The following is a 23,943-nucleotide window of genomic DNA, read 5'->3' as shown; positions in this document are numbered from 1 at the left end:
TTGCATTTTGGAATTCATCCATCTCCACGACCTTGAGAGACTCCAGGCTCTGAGGCCAATTCATTCACTGTGTGACTTTCAGCAAGTCACTTCATTTCTCTAGGTCCCATAATCTTGATGATGGATAAGGTCCCCTCCTGCTTTCCCACGTGGGGCTTGTGTGCGGTCTGAAGTTCACAAACAAGCGATGCCTGGGGCAGATGCGCTCCTTCCGGTCTTCTCTTGGGGCAAATCCTTTTATTAAGGGCTTGTTCTGTGAAGTTTGGATTGGGTCAAAGGCCGCACTTGAGGACCTAGAGGGCCACCCGAGGCCTCCAGGCCGCTGCCGGCTGTCTGGGGTGCTCTCCTGGGCTTGCCCATCGAGTGCACCACCGGCATAGAGAGCACAATGCCAACGCTTCTGCCCAGGCGCCCAAGCCAACTGCACCCCATGCCCGCCCAGCGCAGAGCTTCCAGGCGGGCCCCGCACGCGCTGCGTCACGTGACGCGCCCTCCCCCTCCCACCCTGGAAGCCCCGCGCTCCGTCCTTTCCCGCCCCGGGGCCCGCGCTGCCGGCGGTTGAGGCGCTTCATCGCCATGGCAACCAGCGGGGCGGGGAGGATTCCGGCGTCTCCATGGCAACCGGGGACGCCTCCCGCTTCGCTCGGCCGGAGCGGTGCTGCGAGAGTAGTTCAGACTCGGCGGAGGCGAGGACCGTGGGCGACATGAGGGGAGCGGAGGCCGCGGCGATGGCGGCGGCCACGGTGATGCGAGACGACGACGACGACGAGGACGAGGACGAGGAGGCCGGCCGGGAGCAGCGGCCGCAGCCCCCGCAGCCGGCCGGGGTCGCGTGCTCCGTGTGTGGGGAGCCGAGCAGCGGGTGTCACCCGGAGCGCAGCAAACCCTGTGAGTGCCCCCGAAACCGGAGGGCCGCGCGTAACCCGCTCCGGCGTGCGGCCGGGCCGCCCCGGGCCCGCGGAATGTGGGAAGCCCGATAGGGAACCGAGACGGCCCGGTGCGCCGGCCGGAAAGCACCCGGTTTGCAGGCCGCATGCTGGGGGGCGGCAACTGAGACCCGGGGAGGGGAGGGACTTGCCCAGGGTCCCGCAGCTGGTAGAGTGGCAGAACCGGTTCTGTCTTACCTTGGACAGGGCAGGTGTCCCCTCGGAGCCTCGGCTTCGTTATCTGTAAAACGAGGGGATTGAACTAGTGGGTCAGCAAGATCCGATCCAGCTCGGATCCCATACAGTGCTTAAGCTTGCCCCCTTCCCCAGCATGACGTCGCAGGAAGTGGCAGAGCCCAGACGTCCTGCCTAAGGGGGGCCAAAGGACCCCAAGGTCACAGCCCCGTCACACCACCCGGCAGGTCGTTGGCAGTGCCTTGCGTTCGTGTTGTCAGTGCTCCGATCTGAGGAAGGGTGACGTTCCAGCCTTCACCCTGCCTGAGCCAGGCTGTCCGCTCTCACAAACCAGCTTAAAGGGTTTGGCCCCATCCAGTGGGGACCTGCAGGAGCAGAGGGTTTCTTGAACTGCGTTATTTCGCAGCACCTGCTTCTCTACAGGCAGTCAGTGCATGCTTAGGAATGATCATGGTGAAGCAGTAGGTGTCCAGGTTTTCTAAATGCTCCGCTTGACTGCCCCTCTTGAGAATCTTTCTCCCGCTGCATCCAGCACTTTTGCAACCACTCTGCCTTTGTGGCAGACCACACAGCCTCCTGAGACTTCACCAGAGAGGCAGAAGGCATCACTGGATAATCATGAGAGGGCACATCTCTTTACATGTTAGCGCTGTTAGGTCTAACAATGGTTCTGCTATTAAACCACCTCATTAGAGTGTGAGCCCTCTCATTAGATGCAAGTGAAAGCATTATGTATGTGTCACTTAAAAAAATGTCTTAAAGTTATTAAATATTTTTATTTGATAAAATATCGTACAATACAGTAAGTCCTTAGAAGGAATATAAATATTTAGATTTTTTTTAACTGTTGGACAGTAACAGGATCTAATGGTAGCATCTCTTAGACTTGCAAACCAGGAGATTTGACCTGCTATCACTTTGCAGCTAACTAGCTGTATGATCTTGGAAAACGTCAGGGAACTTTTCTGTGTTTATGGGGGTCTGCCTCTGTGGTCTGTCTGCCTCTTAGGATAGTTCTGACAGTAAAATGAATTAATGTAATATAGACTTGTGAAGGTACTTCAAAAGAAATGTTATTCATTCCAGGAACAGTATTGTTATTAAGATTATTTTCCACCGGAGTTGAAACCAATTCATTTTCCATTAACTTGCTCCTTGAACTTAAAAAAAAAAAACTTTGCCCTTTCACATTTTAGTAGATTTTGTATGTAGTCTATAAATCAAATTGGGTTTTCAATTACGTTAGTCTGTAAAAAGGAGATGACACTTGATGAAAAATGATTTTCAGCACATTTCTTCAAGGGACAGAAAAATAAATGTGCTTTTGAGCCTCCAGACAAAAATGAAATGAAAATGAAAACATTTTGATGTTTAACTTCAGCGTCTATCTTATGACACATTGGACCAAAAGTTTCAGTTTGTCCTTGTATTCTCAGTACCTAAAATGGTGCCTTGCACATAGTAGCTGCTTAATGAATGCTTGTTGTATTAAATTGAATGCACTTCATGTATAATTGCAATTATTACTTTGTAAGAGGTCTAGAAGAAACCTGCTTTGTAAGTGGTGATACTCACCTGCAAAAGCAGTCCTGAAATTCATCTACTTCTAGCTGTATTCTTTGCTCTTAGAATCACAGAACCCTAGAGTCAGAAGTTACTTTAAGTTAGAGGTCACCTACTTCACCCCCTCCCACTCAATGCCAGTATCTCCACCCAATGGAATCCTAAGACTAGAGTTGGAAGAGATTGCCAAAGGGACTTCAGATCTCATCTGTTCCATCTCCCAAGTCCTGACAGTATCACCCACCAGTGAGTGATCTTCTAGTTTTCTAATCTCTTTTTGAAAATATCCAATAATTGGGAACGTGCACCTTCTTAACCTCTAGAACTAGAAGAGACTTTAAAGCTATGGTCTTATAATAACTGTTAGGAACTGGTTTCCTTACATCAAGTCAAACTGCTCCTGTTTAATTTCTAACCAATGATTTTAATTTACCCCTTTGAGGTTAAACAGAACAAGACTAGTCCTTCTTAAGCATAATAACCCTTGAGAAATATGTGATCACATTTTCTTCTGGAGGATAAACATCTCTAGCTCTTTTCACTGGTGTTTTGAATAGCACTGTTTTGAGGACCCTTACCATTCTAGTTTCATTACCCTGGAGAGGTGATGACTCATCCATTGCCTGAATTCTTCCAGATGACAAAGATTTTATTATTTTTTATTTTTTGCCTATACAAAACTACCTCTGTGGGCTCGAAACTAAACACAATACTTTAGTCACTAGACTAAAGTCTAGTGAAAAGTACAATGGAAGTCTCAGAAGCATAGAAAATTAGAGTTCTAGGGACCCTAAAAATTACATTTAGAGACCATCATGTCCAACCAGAGAAGTTAAGTGACTTTTCTAGTGTCACAGGTAGTGAGAGAGCCTAGACTAGAATCTACATCACCTGCCTGCCTATTGCATCTCCCCTTAATATGTACATTAATATTTTGATAATTCACTGGACGTATAATGTCATTGACATAGCTATTCCATTAAAGGAACTGCTCACCATCCGTACATACATGCCTTGTCATTATGAACAATTCTTTTTCATGTTCTTCCATAGATCCCTAGATATAAGGTGGTAGAGTTCCTCTTCTTTTGTTGATGTTGAGTCATTTTTCAGTCATGTCCAACTCTTCATAGCCCTATTTGGGATTTTCTTAGCAAGGATATTTGAGTAGTTTGCCATTTCCTTCTCCAGCTCATTTTACAGATGAGGAAACTAAGGTAAATAGAGTGAAGTGACTTGCCCAGGGTCTCACACAGCTAGTAAGTGTCTGAGGCCATATTCGAACTCATGAAGATGAGTCTTCCTGACTCCAGCCAGACGACCACTGTGCCATCTAGCTGCCAATATTTTTCTAGGACTTTATAAATTTAGAATTTGGGTTTACACTCAGTCTTCTCATCATGTTATCCCTAATTACCAGTACACACTCAGCCACCTCTTTCCAATCATATATTTCCTGGATGGTATCCCTTACTTCATTTCTTATGTACAGATTATCATTGGAAATATGCTATGGTCTACTAGTACTTGCCATGGGCCTCCCTATTGACTTCCCTATCAACTACAATTTTCATTCTAAGGAGATTATGTTATACCAAGATTGTACTAGATAGCATACCTGGAGAAAATCTGTATTAAAAATGGGCATTTGTGCCAGAGAGCAGCTCAGAATTGTTGAAAGCAGTGGTATAAAGTTCAAATAAAAATAGGGCCACTACACCATACATAAGGATCCCTCCAAGCCACATATATTGATTTAGAAAACCATATATTAACATTATCTATATCCTGCTGTATTTTTATTTCTATCATTAAGTATTTCCCAATTACATTTTATGTGTGGTTCTAGCACTCAGAGACTTAACACCTCTGATTTAAAACATCACACAATTTTCCAACTTTAATCCAGCCTGCTCTTTTCTGCCTATTCAGTTCTACATCCAACTACTTGTACAGATCAAATCATCAAACTATGAATTGTATACTCTGTACTATAGTTAACAGAGCCCTATATTACATTTGAGGGGTTTTTTTGGGGGGGGGGTTGCATCCATTGTACATTGCTCATTTTTATGAATCTCTCCTTTAAATATAACCTATAAGTCTCTTTCATATGGATTCTTGTTAAATCAGGATTCCCATACTATACTTTTGTAGTTGATTTTTTGGCCCAAAGTGCAGGCCTTTATATTCATCTCCACTATATTTTATCTTGTTAGTCTCAGTCTATCATTATGGTCTGTCAAAACTGTTTTGACTCTTGATTATATTGGCTATCATATTAGTTATCCTTCCTGTAAATTTTATAAGTATGTTTTCTCCTTATCTAAGTAGCTGATATTTTACAAGCTGAATAGAATTGGGGCCATTTCAAAGCCCATCAGGATTACTGATGATGGTCTTGATACTATGAGAGTTGAATTATCCCCCCTTCCAATCAATCATTAATTGATATTCATAAATCCATATACTTTGCTCAGATTTGGTCAGTCAGCTTCAAATTCACCTATGTGTATTATTATTAAGTCTATGTTTCTTCATCCTGTCCATGAGAATATCAGTAGAAATATAGAAAATTAAAGTTAAATTTAAAATGAAAATAGAAACTAAAAATTCTTTATGTCTATGGCATTCCCCTAATCTAGTAATCTTAACAAGAAAACATGGTTAGTCTTCTATTACTTGATCTTGAGGAACCTATGCTGGCCCCAAGTGATCACCCTTTCTTTTTCCCATCTGTATTTTCGTCCTAGCATGAAGATTTTCAACTACTTAGGAGATGAAGTGTAAGAAAAAAACAAAGATCTAAGAAAGCATAATTGTTTAAAATGGATTGGAAGATGTTAATGGAGAGCAGAGAGAATGCAGAATTGCTTAACACTTGTTTTGCCTCTATTTTCTCTGACAAGAACAAACATTGAACTGAGAAGGACTTAAATGATCATTAAGAAACTGAGATTCAAGATTAGCAGGGAGATGATAACACAGCATCAAGCTGCCCTTGATGACTTCATATCACCAGGCCTAGATGAATTGCATCCTAGGACACTGAAAGAATTGGCAGATATGATTGCTGGACCATTGTTAGTGATCTTTGAAAGATCTTGGAAAACAGGAAAAGTATTACAGAACTGGAGTAAAACAAATGACCTAATTTTCAAAAGAGGGAAGAGAATGGAGTCTGTAAACTATTGGTTTGTGAGGTTGGAATCTGGAGATTTCAGTGCAGAAAGTGAGACCACCTACTATAAGTGTGGGCTTGGGGTTTTGGATGAGTATTAGACGAAAGTAGAAAAAGTTTGGAACAGTGTTTCTGGAAAATGATGTAGGGATCTGATCAGGATTCAAATATTATTTTTCTTGGAAGAAAAAAAAAGAAGTAAATTAAGTTTTGAGTAACTCTACCTTCTCTCTACCCTTCATTATTATCTTCAATCCCTTCTTGAGCCCAGGTATTACCCTTTCTTTGATGCTCTTCTTTCTTACAATACATTTTCTGAGCAGCTGAAAATTTTCATGTTGAAGTGAAAATATAATATGTGTAAGGACTTTGAGTTCTTCTTCCTTGTAGTTCTTCCTATTTGACTGAGGACCAGCTAATCTCAGAAAGGCTCATCACCAGAAAACTGGATACCAGGCAATGAATTACTTTGCCCACTTCAACTCATAAGGACTGTCTACCAAGGCACAGAGGCTGTAATGTGGAGCAGTGGGGAAAAGAATCATATTGATGAATTCCTGAATCCTTAAAATTTTTAAGCATTTAGAAATATTTATGATGATCGTACTAAAGGCTCAGTTCCAGGGCTGCTGAAGAAAAGAGATCTGATTTCATCCTCTAAAAACTAACAGTACATTAATAGATGCTACTTAACAATCCTTGTACTCTGTCCTGATCAAATCCTATCTTATTTCCAACAGAGATTATTCTAAACCTTTTCTTCTTTCCTCATCACAATCCAACTGCATCACAGAACCCACATTTACAACAAATAATCTTGCCTCCAACTGCTTTGAAAAGATTGAGATTATCCAAAATCAATTCCCTCTCCTTCCCAACTTAATTCCTCCATATTTAGCTGCACCCTCCTTCACTTTCTCCCTCTTTCCCTCTGGACACAGAAGAAGGTAACTCATACAATATCAGTCCTAACCTTTCCACCCTTGCCTTTGACCTCAGTCCTTCCTACCTCCTCTAAGACCTTCCTCCAGCAGTTATTGCCTCTTTTTCCTACATCTGCCATCTCTTCTCTTTCGCTCCCTCCTAGCCCTATTACTACACAAACTCAGACAGGTCTTTCCAGCACTTTCCCTTGACCCATCTATCCAGATTCTGTCCCAGCTCATTTTTCATCTTCACTATTAAACTTACAGAAAAAAATTGCCTAAACTTGGTATCTCCATTTCCTCACTTTCCTGCTCTCTCAATAATAACTTGAAATTTGGCTTTAACCTCACTACTGTATAGAAATTACTTTCTCTAAGGTCACAGTGACCTACTAATTGCCACACTTAATGACTTTTTTTCAGTGTTTGGATCATAGGATTGTAAATTTAAAACTGGAAAGGACCTTAGAGACCACTGAACTTCATTCTACATTTTAAGTAGTTTATATTTCCTCATTTTGTACATGAGGAAACTGAGGCACAGAGAGACTAAGTGACATGGTCAGGATCACACAGCTAATAAGTCTGAAATGGGATTTGAAATTAGATCTTCCTGACTTCATCTTCTCCTCTAGCCACTATACCACATTCAGCTTTTTACACTACTGACAACTCCATCCTCCTGTATATTTTCTCTTCTTTTGACCTCAGAGACACTATACTATCCTAGCTTTCTTCCCACCTTTCTAAACACTTTCTTCTCTGTCCCTTCACAAGACGGTCCCCATCCTCTAACCTCTTAATTCACTATTACCCAGGAGTCTGTCCTTGAACCTTTTCTATCTCTGTATTTCATTCTTTGGCCATCTCATTCAATTCCATGGTTTCAGATACTACTGCTATGCAGATAACTCAAATGAGCATGCCTAACCCTGACCTCTCTTATAAGTTACATACTTGAATTTCCAGCTTTCTGCAGAACATCCCAATGGATGTTCTACTAGCCAATTTCACTAATTCAGTCTATGGCAACATTATTCATCCTATCTCTCCAGCATCTTTCATATCACTTTATCAAGTTCTATTGATTCCATTTCTGTAACAATTCCTATTCCTATCCCTTCAACCCTAATAACTAATTATAGGTCCTCATGAGGCATCTGAGGCAGCTAAATGGTGCAGTAGAGATAGCACAGGGTCTGGAGTCAGGAAGACCTGAGTTCAAATCTGGCATCAGATACTTACTAGGTACGTGGCCCTGGGAAAGTCACTTAACCTCTCCATACCTCAGTTTCCTCAACTGTAAAATGAGGTTAACAAGAGCACCAACCTCCCAGGGCTGTTATAAAAATCAAATGAGATAATATTTGTATAGCACATAGCACAGTGACTGGCATAGTTATTCCTTCCACATTGCTATTTGCCCCATCACAATTGTAATATGTTGTGGGTTGGCATCAGAAATTAAATGGGTATTTTGGGGGAAACCACAGATGAGGGCCAGCAGATGACACAGAAAAAGTTTAAAAACTCAAAAATGTATAAAATATATGTGTAGTATTATATCAACATATTTTATCTTTGAATACCATAATAATTCAGACTTCTCTGGTACAAAGGGAGGGCCAATTTTATGCAGATTTTCCAGATCTTGGGGAACACTATTCCCCTAATCCCCCAGGATGTAGACGGGATAACTGTACATAGTAAGTATTTGATAAATGCTTATTTTTTATCATCCACCATGACTATGGCAGTACTTTTCCTAACAAGTCTTCCTGCTTCTGCTTTTTTTCCTATTCTAATCTATCTTTCATACCACTGCTAGATTATTCTTTATATATAGTCTTGGTCATGTTGCTTCTCTGCTAAGAAAATCTCAGTGCTTCCTTACTGTCTACTGAACAAAGTTCAGGCTCCTTTTTGTGGCATTTCTGGTCCTCCACACTGTTTCCACTTTCCAGCCTTATGTCGTATTTCTTCCTTCTCTACCCTCCAGGTTTTAGACAAACTGGAGTTTTCTGCCCCAAAATACACCTTGCACTACCCCAGCTCCACTCCTTTGCTATTATTCTTTCAGAATACTAAAAGAAGTAGGTAGTAGTCTTGGTAGGTTAAATATACAGAAGCAAATTATCTAAGTCTGTATGTAGTGTTTACTAACCACAATGAGAATAAACGCCTCTGGGATTAAGTTAGAATGAAAAAATGTATCAAAGCCTGAGACTCTAAGATAAATTGTTCATTATTTATATGCAGATGATATAACTTTTAAAACAATTTTGTATTGGATGAATATGTATAATTTATTGGACAGTTAAACAACTTGCATTTTTTGTTTTAAATAGTAAATAACCCATTTTGTTAATGTCTTAATAGGGAAAAAATTCCTATATTGTGAGCCACATAAGAGAATTAAGGAAGTTCTGGAAGAAGAACTTTATATTCAGAGAGATGAATGCCACATCAAAAATCCATCTACAGGTAAAGTCTATGCCTAATACTAAGCATGTATTTAGGAAATGAAAACTAAGCTGTCCATTTGATAATAGTGTTTTTACTGTCTGGGGAAAGGGCTTTTTGTTTGTTTTGCTTTTTTCCTGAGGAATTATAATGTCTCACAATGATTGAGTTTAAATAACCAATTAAGTTTTTATATTTAAAAAGTTTGTTAAGTGGTAACACTTTTCCCCTTATATTTAAAAAACACTTTAATGATAATTTTAAGCAGTTTTTTTCAATTAAATGAAAAAAATACCACATTTTGTTACCTTTGAATGAGTGTGACTATTAACATAATAATAGAAAGGACTTGGCATCATCTAGATTGGTCAATAACACATGCACACACTCACATATGAAGACCAAAGTGGAGGGGGTGTTGGTGCATGATTTTCTGTTTGCAGATGATTGTGCACTCAGTGCAGCCTCTGAAGCTGAGATGCAACAAAGTATGGATCAGTTCTCTGCTTCCTATGCTAATTTTGGCCTAATAAGTAACACCAGGAAGACACAGGTGCTCCATCAGCCACCACCACATCATCCATACGTTGAACCATCGATTACAATAAATGGAGAAGTTTTGAATGCTGTGGATAAGTTCACTTACCTTGGTAGTGTACTTTCCAGGGATGTACACATTGACAATGAGGTTGATATACGCATTGCCAGAGATTAGCTCAGTGTTTGGGAGGCTCCAAAGAGATGGGAGAAAAGAGATATTAGACTGACTACCTAACTGAAAGTCACAGAGCCGTTGTGCTGACCTCATTGCTGTATACCTGTGAAACATGCACAGTTCTACCAGTGCCATGCCAGGAAACTAAATCGCTTCCATTTGAACTGTCTTAGGAAGATTCTGAGGATCACCTGGCATGATAAGGTACCAGACACTGAAATCCTTGCTTGAGCTGAACTGCCAGGCATTCAAACTATGCTTCAGAAAGTTCAACTCCGATGGGCTGGCCACGTTGTTCAAATGTAAAATGTACACTTGCCAAAAAGACTATTTTATGAAGAACTCACATGGAGCAGGTGATCACAGGGTGGTGAGAAGAAGTGATACAAGGACATTCTCAAAGTTTCTCTCAGGAACTTTGGATTCGACTATGCAACATGGGAGACACTGGCACAGGACTGCTCAGCATGGTGTGCCCACATCAGAAAGGATGATGTGCTCTATGAGCAAAGCAGAATTGAGACACTACAAAGGATGCGCAAATTTGGAGTGACCACCCCAAATATTCACACGGACTGTCTGTGCCCAACTTGTAGTAGAGCATTGTGAGGTTGTATTGGTCTGACTGACCACAGTCGGACACGTTGGAATTTCACTTTATCATGGTGATGTCATTTTGGTCCTCTTTAAGAAAGAAGGTCTACAACCAACCAACCGTGTGTGTGTGTGTGTGTGTGTGTGTGTTAACTGAAGCTGATTGATAAATCTTAATGATGGTCCTTTAGATAACCATCCACAGATGTTATATTGAAACACTGCTATTATGTGAACACTTGCTTTTATATTGTTCTCCATTGTGAGGTACTCAGTATAGTCTTTGACTTACAGTGTAATTGTTAGCTTTGTTAGGAAAGTTATTTTTCTATTTCATATATAATGTCTAAAAGTTTGTTTATATCTTGGAGTCCAAAATTTTAGTAGAAAAACAGCTTTCAAATTGTCATGTAAGTCAATGGGGCAATATTATCCAACTTACAAAATTTCAGTTTGCACATGTTTTCCAGGAAGTCATCTGTCAATGAAGTAAGGCATGCAACTATGATGTATACTTACTTATTAACACCCACTAGAGGTCGCACTAAATGTGATTTCAAAGCAATTGCAGTTTCAGGCAGGTTAGGTTTACTTAGGTTACAAACCTAAGTAGGCACAAACCCTTTCCTAAGATGTCCCGCATCTTCACCCCAATTTCTCCTCATATTCTAGCCCCCATAGGAGCCAGTGGAGAAAGGGTTTGTGCCTACTTAGGTTTGTAACAAGGAGCCAGAATCAAAAGAGTCACAACAAGGTAAAGAAGGCCAAACATGGGATATGCTTAGGACTAAAATGGGCCAAGACAGGACTGGCCTATGAAAGTTAGTAATAACGTTGGAGCTGCTTTGTCGTTGCTGCAGCTGCTGCTGCTGTGGTTGTTCGGTTGTATCCGACTCTCTGTGACCCCATTTGGGTTTTCTTGGTAGAGATAATGGAATGGTTTGCCATTTCCTTCTCCAATGTATTTTACAGATGAAGCAAACAAGGTTAAGTGACTTGCCCAGGGTCACACAGTTAGTGTCTGAGGCCAAATTTGAACTCAGGAAGATGAGTCTTCCTGACTCCAGGGCCAGCACTCTCATTCGCTGTGCCCCTAGTTACCCCACATCAAAAGGAACACCAGGAAACTATAAAGGTACTTGTATCTTTTCCATTAGTTGAATGGTGATCCAGTATATAAAGGATTTCGTTAATTCTTTAGGTAAAATAGTTTTGTGAAAAAGCAGAGGTTTATATCTGCCTCCAGTCCAATCCAAGTTAATCCCACAAATATTTGTTATCCCACACATATTTTAATATGTGCACTTTATATTTTGGATACAAAGACAAAATGAAAAACAGGAATCCTCCTGGACAATACAACATTTACATAGCTGAATCATACATGGGATTATGGATTTAGAGCTGGAAGGAAACTTAGAGGTTATCCAGTTTGACCATATTCATTATACACATGAAGGAATGGAAAGTCAGTGACTGTTAAGGTCCCACAGATAGTGAACAGGTAGTAAAGTAATGCAAGCTATCTCCCTCCACATCTAAAGCTCTTTCCACTGCCCCACACTGAAGAATATTAAAGGGTTCACAAAGTGATTCCATTAGACAGCGATGGGAGCCTTGAAGGGAGCTGAGGATCTCAAGAATCCTCAATAAGGATTGGCAATAAGGCAATAAGGAGAGAACGCATTCCAAACCTGGAGAAAGGCAGGGGCAAGACGCCAGATGACTGATATGGCAAGCTGAGTTTGGGGATCAGCATGGTGGCTAGTTTACATAAAGACCTAAAGAGTACATGAAATAAGCCAAAAGATAGGCTTGACGGTCAAGCTGAGAAGATTGTATTTTATCCTAAAGGAAATTAGGAACCCCAAAGGCTCTTGGGGAGGAAATGGCATAGTCAAATGTGCTTTTTGGTGATTGTGTGGTGGACAAACCGAAGGGGGGAAGAGTCTAGAAGCCAGGAGTCCAGTTTGAAGGCTGTCGTAATAGTCCATGCAAGAGGTGATAAACCCTTAGGTCTGGATTTCTGCAGTAGCTATGTAAGTAAAAAGATGCCAGATAAATTGTGAAAGAATAATCTACCACACTTAATAATTGATTGGATTGGAGGTCAGGGATAAGGAAGAGTTGAAGATGACTCCAAAGTTATAAACTGGAAGGATTGTGGTGCTCTCCATAGAGACAGGCAATTCTGTCTGGAGGAAGCAGAGGTAATGAGTAGGGAAGATATGCCATACCAATTAAACTATCAGACAATTATTTTCTAGAGCTGGATAAAATAATATCAAAATTCATTTGGAAAAACAAAAGGTCCAGAATATCAAAGGGACTAATGAAAAGAAATGCTTGGGAAGGTGGCCTAGCGCTACCAGACCTCAAATTGTACCATAAAGCAGCAATTATCAAAACCACTTGGTATTGGCTAAGAAACAGAGAGGTAGACAAGTGGAATAGACTTGGCACTCAAGACACAGTAGGCAAGGAATATAGCAACCTTCTGTTTGATAAACCCAAGGACCCCAGCTTCTGGGATAAGAACTCACTGTTTGACAAAAATTGCTGGGAAAACTGGATAGCAGTGTGGCGGAAATTAGGCATAGACCTATACCTGACACCGTACACAAGAATAAAGTCCAAATGGGTACATGATTTAGGTATAAAGATTGATACCATGAATAAACTGGAGAAGCAAGGAATAGTGTATTTATCAGATTTATGGAGAAGGGAAGAATTTTTTACTAAAGAAGAGATAGAAAACATTATGAAATGAGTAGGGAAGATAATGCATTTCATTTTGGATATGTAAAGTTTTAGGTGATTGGGGGGGGGAGGGATTTCCAGCTGAGTATATACCACTAGCATTTAGTGATGTGGGACTAGAAATTGGAATTAGATATTTAGATTGTGAACCCATAGGAGCTGATGAAACCAGAAAGAGAGAGGGCAGAGAGGGGGAAGAGAAGAGGGCCTAGGGCAGAGCTTCTGGGGAGATATGCCTCTAGAAGGAGAAACATGGATCCTAGTCCAGCAAAAGGGGAGGCAGGAGGGGCATTAAAAAAAGCTAGATAAAGGAAGATCTGGAGAAGCAGCAGTGGGGAGTGTAGTGGAGAATTAATTTGGAAGAATAAAGGGGTTATTGTGCTGCACTGAAGACAATTGATATGATAATGTAAATTTGTAGTGGGTCAGTTAGCTTGTTTGAATACTGGAAAAGAGAAGGCAGAGATAATGAAGAAGGTTGGATGTTAATTTAACAAGATGTGAATGAAGATAAGGCTATGGGGCAAGGTTGTGCTATGCATCCATAATAATAACAAAAAACATTGATTTGTAAAAATAAGTTTCATCATCCTGAAAAAGAAATGCAGTCTTATGATCAGATTTTTAAAAATGAAAATTTGAACCAGAAAAATACATGGGATTCCAAAAATAAGGAAGAATTCAGTATTACTAATAACTTCCTGAGGTTCTTCCTTCCTGAACACTTTGTCTCAATGGCACAAATGGCATAAAGATAATATTAGACTTTCACTTTGGAATTGAAGGTTTCTTCACTACTAAGCTGTTGTCTAAGGTTCTAAATTTCTATATGCAGCTTTAGGATTATAGTTATTTACTTTTCTAAATCTCTCCATCCTAATGAATGATTTTATGTGGGGGATTTTCTTTGTGGAAATTCCCCAACAGTGCAGATTGGCAACTTGTCTGTAATTTAAGAGTCTTATGCTTTCAAAATCATGAGAGTATTTAAGCTTTAAGCTTTTTCCTCAGCTAAGTCCTGCAAAGTTAACTATTATGACACTAGTGAACCTCTTGAGAAAATGGGGCTTAAAAATTCTCACCTTGCATAGTTTTAGACTGGTTTTTCTTTTGTTCTATGGTCAAATCTTCCTTCATTGCCTTATTTTGGCATGGAGGTAAATCTAGGTTCTCAAAGGCTACGCCAGTGGACCACAAGATCTGGCAGATTCTGCCAAGCTAGAAAGGCCTTAGGTATGGGCCCCTGATAATCTTTATGTTTATCATGCAAGGTCTAGCCTAGCTCAGCTTAGAGAGGTTCCTCACCAAGTAGGGTACAGGATGATAAACTGTTTGACCATATCAAGGCATTGAGCAGTTGCAGTATACATCAGTGAAGAGAACACCCAAATGATGAAGTATTTCTCTTGCTCATAACAAGGGATGGGATCTGGATACCTTTTGCAATGAATATGAAAAGTTCTTACTAAATCAATGAACTTTTAAAAATCTCCCATTCTATAACAGAGACTAATGGTAGGAGGTCTGATATAACAGAAAACTATTGCACTTATCATGTCAAGCAAAGGGTTATCCAACCTGACAGTTTTGAGGAGTGGTAACTTAGTATTTAGGTTGCCAAGACTAAGGCATCAGGACCCTGCCTCTTTTGAAGTTTAGGATAATGTGCCTTCTCTAAATCTGGCTCACAGGAATAATGTTAGTCTTCAGCCTATCCTAAGACCTCAATATGCCAGCCTAGAGCCTTGCACCAGGGTTCTTCCAGGAGAAGGGCCAAGTACCATTCTTTTCATTATGAGCAAAGCAATGTAGAGATTTTGCTTATAAGGGTGAGAATAATCCCCTAGACAAGACTTAACTTCACATTTCTTCCCCAAATTGGAAGACCTTAAAGAAAAGATAGTACAGGAACCAGCACTTCTGCCAGAATGTTCAAATACAAAATCTGTTTGGCAGCAGAAGTCCTTCATAACCTAAGTCTCCCTCACCCACACACTACCTTTCCAGTCTACTTACACTTTACTCTTCCCCGCCCCCACCCCCTACTCTACCATCTCGTGACACTGACACACACCCCCAACCCCCACTCCTTTATTCCTCCTCCAGCAAGATAGTTCATCTCCTGACTCCAGGCATTTTCACTGACTGTCCCCCATGCCTGGAATTCTCTCTCTCCTCATTTCTGCCCCCTGGCTTCCTTAAAACCCCAACTAAAATCCCACCTTCTTCAGAAAGTCTTTCCCAATCCCTCTTACTTCTAGTGCCTTCCCTCCATGGTTATTTCCTTTTTATCCAATCTATCCATATTTTCATACTTTTTTTTTTGCATGCTCCTTGAGGATCTGTCTTTTGCCTTTCTATGTATCTCTAGAGCTTAGCACAGTATGTGGCATACAGTAAATCTTTAATAAATGTTTATCAACTGACCGAGGAAATAATTGGAATGACCATAAGAACAAACCATTCCTTCAAGCAAAAGACAAGAAGAAACCCTTAGAGATTACTGAACATGACAGCACTCAGACAAGCTATCCAGACAAGCTATATGGGCCAGGTGTTGTGTTGAACTGCTGACCTGGGGAAGGTGGCTAACCAGCTAATTGTATCTTTGCTGGTAACTGCCCTGCATACCAGCTGAAAGGGGGGAATGTTCATGCACTCAATTCCCACCAGGCACATTTACAGAGAGGCCAGGCCACAGTCCTCCTTTTCCCTCCCACTAACCCTCTCCCCACCTGGAGAGGCACTTATCTCCTCGATGTCATCTCCTGCTTCTTCTAGGCCTGCCCTTTGAGGACAGAGATTGTTCATCTCAATTTTATCCCCCACCCAGCCCCTAGGACACAGCAGGCACCTGACACATTTGTTGAATATATGAATAAGTGAAATAAAGGAATGAGTGAATTTAATACTTGGGCACCTAAAAGAAAAAACATACTTTTTTTTTTTCCTTTATAATCCTACATATTTTATTTCATGTACTTTAGAAAAGCAAACATTATTTAGAGAAGAGGTCTACAGGCTCTTCAAGACTTCCAAAGGGGTTCATGACATACAAAAAGGTTCAGAACTGCCGTTCTAATGAATAAGCTGGGAAGGACATCAGCTCGGCCAAGTCACAGATCACTATGGCCGCCACGGTCAGGGGTTCCTCCTGCCCTTCTTTTTTATTTTTTTTTTATTTTTTATTTTTTTTTTAATTTTTTTTAATTTTTTTATTTTTTTAATGTTTAACAATCACTGCCATACAATTGCGATTTTATCCCTCCCCACCCACCCCCCACTACCTCCCTCCCTCCCCACGACTGCATACAATTCTGTATAGATTCTACATATACTTTCCTATTGAGTATATTTTCACTATAGTCATGCTATGTAGTCAGACTAAGATAAATGAAAGAATCCGTATAACAAATCAGAACATGATACACAAACAGATACACATACACAAACATGATCTGCTACATTATGTGAGTGACTTCCATATTTCTCTCTCTGAGTGTGGAAGGCATTTTGCCTTGAGGTCCACCATTGGGATTTTTTTTTTTTTCAGAAGTTCTTGTGTTATTACAAAAATCTAAGTCTACCAGAAAAAACTCTCACACACTGTGGTTGTTGCTGTGCATAAAGTTCTCCTGGTTCTGCTCCTTTCACTCAGCATCAGGTCATATAAGTCCTTCCAGGCCTCTCTGAAGTCTTCTTGTTCATCATTTCTTATGGCACAATAGTACTCCATTACATTCATATACCATAATTTATTCAGCCATTCCCCAATTGATGGACATCCCCTTGACTTCCAGTTTTTGGCAACTACATAGAGTGCTGCTATAAATATTTTTGTACATGTGGGACCCTTTCCCATTTTTATGATCTCTTGGGGATATAGTCCTAGTAGCGATATTGCTGGGTCAAAGGGAAAAAACATACTTTTTAAATGTAATACTCCAATATCCTTCTGTGTACAAACTGAGAAAAATTAAGAGTGCTACTCATCAAAGTATATAGTTATGTCAACATAACTGTCAAACCAGAAAGTCTCTGAGGAAAATGTTTACAAAAATCAACTAATAGACCACATTTATAGTAGGGAAGTGTATAGTATACCGTTCTAAACTTTTTTCTATATTAATCAGTTTTCATAGTCCAGAAATGACAATGCGGGGAACCAAAATATGAATCTATGATCATACTTTTCTGTTTTACAAAGTCAGGTTCACTTTTCCAGGAGTGTCAGGCAGAAATACAGGGGTTGGTAACTCAGGCAGTTAAGGATATGTAAGAAACATAGGCAGAATAAAAAGATAAAAACAACATTGGATTACAAGACTCAAAAAGTATCTGATTCCTGACCCTTAATTTCCTTTTCATGCTTGTTGTCCTGCCTTGCTCAAGTTCTTCTTGAATTCACAGTGGAAAGACATCTGAAGCTGTGTCAGAAGCACTGGTTCTGCCACTTAAATAGCTGCAGATAGCTGTGTAGGCAAATCTCTGAATCTCTCTCCTCTCCAGAATCTCTACTTACTCATCTGTAAAATGTAGGTAACAATATTTGGACTACCTGTATTATTGGAAGCAAAGTGCTTGTGTTGTCACCATTATTGCTGAACCTTCATACTCAGCCGCCTCTTTCTCCCTCATGGTGTCCCTGATGCCTTCTAGGTGACACTGTAGGAAGAGTGCTTGGCCTGGAGTCAGGAAGACATCTTCTGGAATTCAAATCTGACCTCAGACACTTACTAGTTCTGTGATGCTGGGCAAGTCACTTCACTCTTGTTTGCCTCAGTTTCTTCAACCACAAAATAAGGATAATAATAGCACCTACCTCCCAGGATTGTTGTGAGGATCATACGTAGGTACTACATAATTGCTAGCCTAGCTAGGCTGGCTTCACACTTTAACCTGAATCCAATTTCCTTTGTTACTCCTGAAGGTGTCTATTACAATGGGCCCTTAATAAATGTTTGTGCACTCACTTAATAAATGATCAGCAATTTTCTACCTCCTGGCAGGATAGAAGAAAAGGAAATTGAATTGCAGAAGGAGATTTAGGTTAGATATAAGGAACAACTTACACATTGTAAGCTCTTTACTGAAAGGCTGTGGCATCACTTTCTTTGAAGTTGTTTTAAGAAAAGAATAAAAACAATCTTATTAGATGGCTAAGGTAGGATTCTGCTTGCAGATACTCCACTCACAAATCAGGGAATGGATGAAAAGGGTAAGGAGTTCAGTTTGGCAAAAACAACACAGACCACTCATTCCACTGCTTGATATGTAAGTGACTGAGGGATGTCAATGACTGGATGATATTGATCATCATAACTCCATTTCCATAGTGCTTTACAGCTGACAAAATATTTTCCACCCAACCCTATGAAATAGACAGTAGCTGTAATGATGATTATCTTCATTTTACCACTGGAGCTCAGAGAGATTAAGTGATTTAATCCAAGATCATAGCTAGAAAGTGATGTATTATATGAGGGACCACGGAACTCTTCCTTTAGTTAACCCCAATGGCTCCCTATTACCTCTAGAGTCAAATATAGACTCCTTTATTTGTCACTCAAGCCTGGTCTCCATCCTGCTTTTCTAGCTATCTTATAAATCACTCTCCTTCACCCCCTCTACTGTCTGCCACACTGGCCCTTCTGTTCTTCACTCACAAAACCCCTCCAGCCTCGGTTCCCAGGCATCGCCTGGTGCCCATGCACAGAATGCATTCCCCTCCTTACTTCTACTTCCCAGAATCCTTAGCTTCCTTTGAAGCTTCACTCATATGCCATTTCCTACATCAGCTCTTCTGGATCCCCTAGCTACTAGCACCCTCACCCCCCTCATTACCTTGTACATTTTTGGTATATACTTATATATGTCCATGCAGTCTGCTGCAACAGAATATAAGCTCCTGTGACAGTTTCCTTATTGTCTTTGTATTACCCAGCACCTGTCATGGTATCTACCTGAGGGGTGGGGAACTTGTGGCCTCAAGGTCCTCAAGTGCTCCCCAGCCCTGATCTAGTACCATAGGAGGTTCTTAAAAAATAATGATTGATTGATGGTGAAACACTCTTGGCAACATGAAGACATTTCAGAGACCTGGGGAGCGTGGCTGCTGCCTTGGCCCCATAAAGAATATTTATTTAGTACTATAGTTATTAGCCCCAGAAATAAGACAAATAACTCTTCCTGTTTCTCTGAACATGCCCAGCACTCCTTGCTTTCCACAGAGATGGAGTGTTCTGGACTCCCTATAAGTCCTTTTTGACTTTTAAGACAGCTGCTCCTTGGAATTAATGCCAGCTCCCTGAGCAGATTATTACATTGTATTTATTGAATTGCAGCTCTTGGCCTGTGAGTTTTACATATTAATTTTCCTTGTTTCTGCATATATTATAGGTAATACTTTTCAAAAATGCTTGCTACAAATGTTTTAAAGTATAAGCCAAAATCCATCCATAAGATCTAGAGTTTTCTTTACTCTAATTGTTTAAGGATTTGTGAAGATTCTTGGATTCATTGGAGAATTGGGCATGGTCACATTTGGCCAGATCACTCATTTTTGCAAATTATCATTTTGTATATCTTGCTTCCAAGAATTAAATCAGGGTACTAGAAGTCATGCATGACTGCAAGACATAATTCCAAAAATTACCTCCTAGAATTCTATGCTGAAGTTAGATGGAGGTCACAGAAATTTGAATCTTAGGAGAATTCTGTGTACACATGATATGCTTTGATAGAGGTTTCACTTAATATAATGTAGTAATGTTAGATACTCTAGTTACTCTACATATTTATTGGTCCAGAACTATAATTTCATTGGTGGAAGGAACTTCTAGTTAGGAAACTCCCTTCATCAAAGCAGATGAGAAACTACTCCTAGAGAGCTACCTGGAGCACCTCGAGGTTGTGTCCTGCCCAGGGCACAAAGCAGTATGTCTCAGGGGCAGGCCTTGAACTCAAGTATTCCTAATTCTTATAACAGCTTGCTATCCACTATCCACTATTCCATACTACTTACCAATCCATTATATTTGTCACCAAGTTTTGTCCTGTATGTTTTTACTCAGATTTTTATCCAAATTCATTTATAGGCAAGTGTAATAAACTAAAATTTTTGAAAATACTTAATAAAAGCTTGCTAAATGAAAATAACCCTATTTGCTTGACAAGGAGACCAATTAATTTGGTAATAAAATACAGAATCATCTGAAAACGTTAAGAAATTGTTGGAGTTTTTTAATTATTTAGGCTAGAAAGCAAAACAAACAGAATAACTCATTTTATTGTTTTCATTGACAGTGGCTCTGGAAGGGATCTGGAGCATTAAAAGGAACTTCTCCGTGGGAAGCTTGAAGCCAGGATCACAAAACAAAAACAATTTACTTCCACAACCTAAATACTACTCCAGACATGGAGGAATAAGAAGTAAGATACACATGCTCTTCTAGCTCAGAAGAGAGAATGCGTGTTTGATTATGAACTAATGTGATGTACAATATTAGGACAGCTTTGAATCAGTTTTTCCCTTTGTTTCCATTAATTAAAAAATGTTTAGTGTCATCTATTTTAATTTGGTGTTCAAAATGTAGCACAGTTTACCTGTTTAACATCTTGGTGCAATAGGCATTTATACTATATTATGCTCATAATTTTCTTTCAAATGGGCTTTAAGGAAGTTATCATCAGGGCCCTAACAGAGGAAGATTCCCCCATATTCATTTTCCTCCAGCTTGCTAGCTATCTATGATCATATAGTATAGAAAGTAATAGGAGCAGATACTGCCCTGCTTTTATTACAAATAAACATCATTGTACCATAAAAGGATGGGTAATGTCTTGTGCTGTTGTGATGGCAATCAGACATCCCAAACAGGAGATTGCTGGACCAAGTGTAGAGCCCTTCCTCTTGCAGTGAAGTTAGGAGCCGTGTCTTATTCATTCCTCACTCTCATAGCCAAGATTCAAGTGGTTGTAGGAGAGGCCAAAGAGAAACAGCCAGAATTTATAATCTAAACACAACTGTAGGGTCAGGCAAAGGCCTATGGTCTCCACGTCCTGGAAACACAGGCAGGGAGGGAGTCTCTGAATCTAGGGCTGGCCACATGGAGATGTGAGGCCAGAAAGTATATCTGCAACTAGGAAATGAATTGAAATGAGGTACTCAGATGCTGCTAACTGAGCCTTAAGCAGTTAAAGATCTGAGGTATCCATCCAAAGGAGCACGGGAGAGCCAACAGAGGCACAAATGGCAATGATAGGTAATTGATTAATTGGGTCAATGCTCTTCTACTTAACATGTTGGTTTCAGAGTCAGGAGGAACTGAGTTCTATTCTCAGCTCTGCCACATAGTACTTCTGTGGTAGAAGCAATAGCTTAACCCCTCCCCACAATGCAAATTTGGCTAACTTTTCCTTTAAAATCATCCTTGAGTCTTAGTAGGTTCAGTAGACTAAGGGCTTAGGATGTTGACCTTACCTCCTTGAGTACATAGCTCCTAAGAACTTTAAGGGTTCTCTGGATCAGGAGAGTCAACTCAGTTTCACCCAGCTGAATTATTGCCTATTCTTGTTCCCCATTGCCTATTCTTGTTGAATATACTTCTGGTATGGTTAAGTAAATCTCTTTTTATTAACTATTGAATGATTCCTAGTGGCTCATTTTGTTCCACTATCAAACCTAAGCTCCAAAAGGACTAGCCTAGGTTAGGCCCAGACCTTGGGCAAGTCAGTTAATTAAATTTGGGGGGATAAATGACTCAGTAAAACAAGAGTTGGATTCTAAGGTCTCTTCTAGCTCTAAATCTCTAATCATCTGATATCTACCAATCAAGTAGATAGTTATTATCCAGTCGCCCACTTGCAAGTAGAAGGGGCCTAGCCTGGACTTTAAGATCAAGAAATTGAATTCATGAAGAGCTGGAATACCAGGCAGAATATTCTATCATTATGTGGATTTAGACTTGGTCACCAACAAACATGAAAGGAAACTAATCACTAGAGATCTAAAGTATAAAGCAAGATCCAAAAAACTGGTTAATTAGGGTTAAAGGCAGGTGATCCAGGACCAGAGGTACAGAGGTTCAAGTAGAACTCACCCAGTGCTGAGCTGGTGAGCTCTTGGCCCAGAGTTTCTTGCCTCTCCCCATGGTCCCAGAATCTGGGGGATTATGGAGCCCATATGGAAAATTAGATAACCTAGCTTCCAGCGATAGAGAGATGCAGGGGTAAGAAACTGAGGTTAACTCTTATACTTAACTCTCTCAAGAAAATCCCTGAGATGGAAGAAAAGTCATCCAAAGGTAGATTCAGCCACTGTTTGTTTCCTGGATCCTTGGTATATCAGCAATCATTTAATCTCTCCCCTTAATTTGGTACATTCCATTTTATATTATGCAAAGTGCTACTTCAAAGTCTTAGAAAAATAAAGTTTCTAAGGTGAATAACTTTCTTCAAAAAATATCTTTATGAATGATTTCTATAAACTAGGAGAAAAATTTTCAATATATAAACAACTTAAGTTTATTATGTTTCTTTATAAATAAATTTGAGTGATTTTATATTAATCATAATAACATTAATTCATATTCTTATCCCTGCCATCCAAAACACAAATGAACTTTGTCTACAAACACCATGACTGTACCAAATATGTATTTCACTGTCAGTGGTAATGGGGAACAGCAGAGGACTAAAATCCACAAATAATGTAAAATCATCATTTTGGTGAATGAATTTTATCATCTTCCTATGTGCTCAGCATTTTCCCTATACTGCTGTGAAAAAACTCCCTTCTACAATTTTTTTTTAAGTTAATCTTTCTTCTTTAACCAAAGCTGTCAAATAGACATGAATTGAGATCAACCTATCTGTCTAGAACAAGTAGGAGGAGGAATAGCCAGGAGGAGTGAAGAACTTCAGCCTTTGCATAATCAGAAGTCTTTCATATGTAGAACCTTGGCAATGAAAGTGAGGTTTTTCTCCTGCTGCTGTCAAGCTTGAGACTTTGCTTTGATTTCATATCTTTATCAGGTAGCTAAAAATGCATTGGTCATCAATGCTTACGTTTAGATACCCAGAAAACTAACTTTTCTTGAGATCTTATCTTTCTGCTGCTCACCTGTTCTATTGTTTGTCCTTTTGCATTAAAAAAAAAATTGACATGCTTCTTGCAACATTCACTATATATCTCGTTTCTTAAAAATAACAATTTAGAACCAACACAGCATAAGTATAGCATTTAAACATAATTGGATTATCAAATGAAAACTACTTTCCTCCTCTTGGCTTTTATTATTACGGCCTTTTGATTACAGACAGCTTAATTCATAAGACAGTAACACTGCTCATTGAGCATGGTTCCTATAATCTGACTCTATCAAATGAATTTTCATTTGTTGAGAATAAAAATAAGAATTGCCTCAACATATGGTGGAGCAAAATTTGGTGCATCTCTCCAGGCAAGATATTTACTTGTTTATTCATGTTTCTTTCCTCTAGGATAAGTAACTGTCTTCCATTGAGAAGTCACTTCTTTTGATGTCCCAGGAGCTAAGAAGAAATCTAAGTACATAACCCAATCTATTTTAAAAAATAAAATAAATGTTTTAGTCTATA

General features: G+C 39.9%; 1 protein-coding gene across 1 annotated transcript; it reads left to right on the top strand.

Moving 5' to 3' along the window:
- Window positions 1-176: 176 nt before the first annotated feature.
- Window positions 177-23,943, top strand: C5H11orf97 (chromosome 5 C11orf97 homolog). The gene is made up of 4 exons (XM_072611319.1): window positions 177-888; window positions 9,171-9,275; window positions 20,629-20,754; window positions 23,827-23,943. The coding sequence occupies exons 1-4, from the start codon at window positions 615-617 to the stop codon at window positions 23,829-23,831; spliced, it is 510 nt and encodes a 169-aa protein (XP_072467420.1). The 5' UTR covers window positions 177-614; the 3' UTR covers window positions 23,832-23,943.

The sequence above is a fragment of the Notamacropus eugenii genome, chromosome 5 (assembly GCF_028372415.1).
Source record: "Notamacropus eugenii isolate mMacEug1 chromosome 5, mMacEug1.pri_v2, whole genome shotgun sequence".
Classification (NCBI taxonomy): domain Eukaryota; kingdom Metazoa; phylum Chordata; class Mammalia; order Diprotodontia; family Macropodidae; genus Notamacropus; species Notamacropus eugenii.
This window is presented reverse-complemented; position numbering and strand designations above follow the sequence as displayed.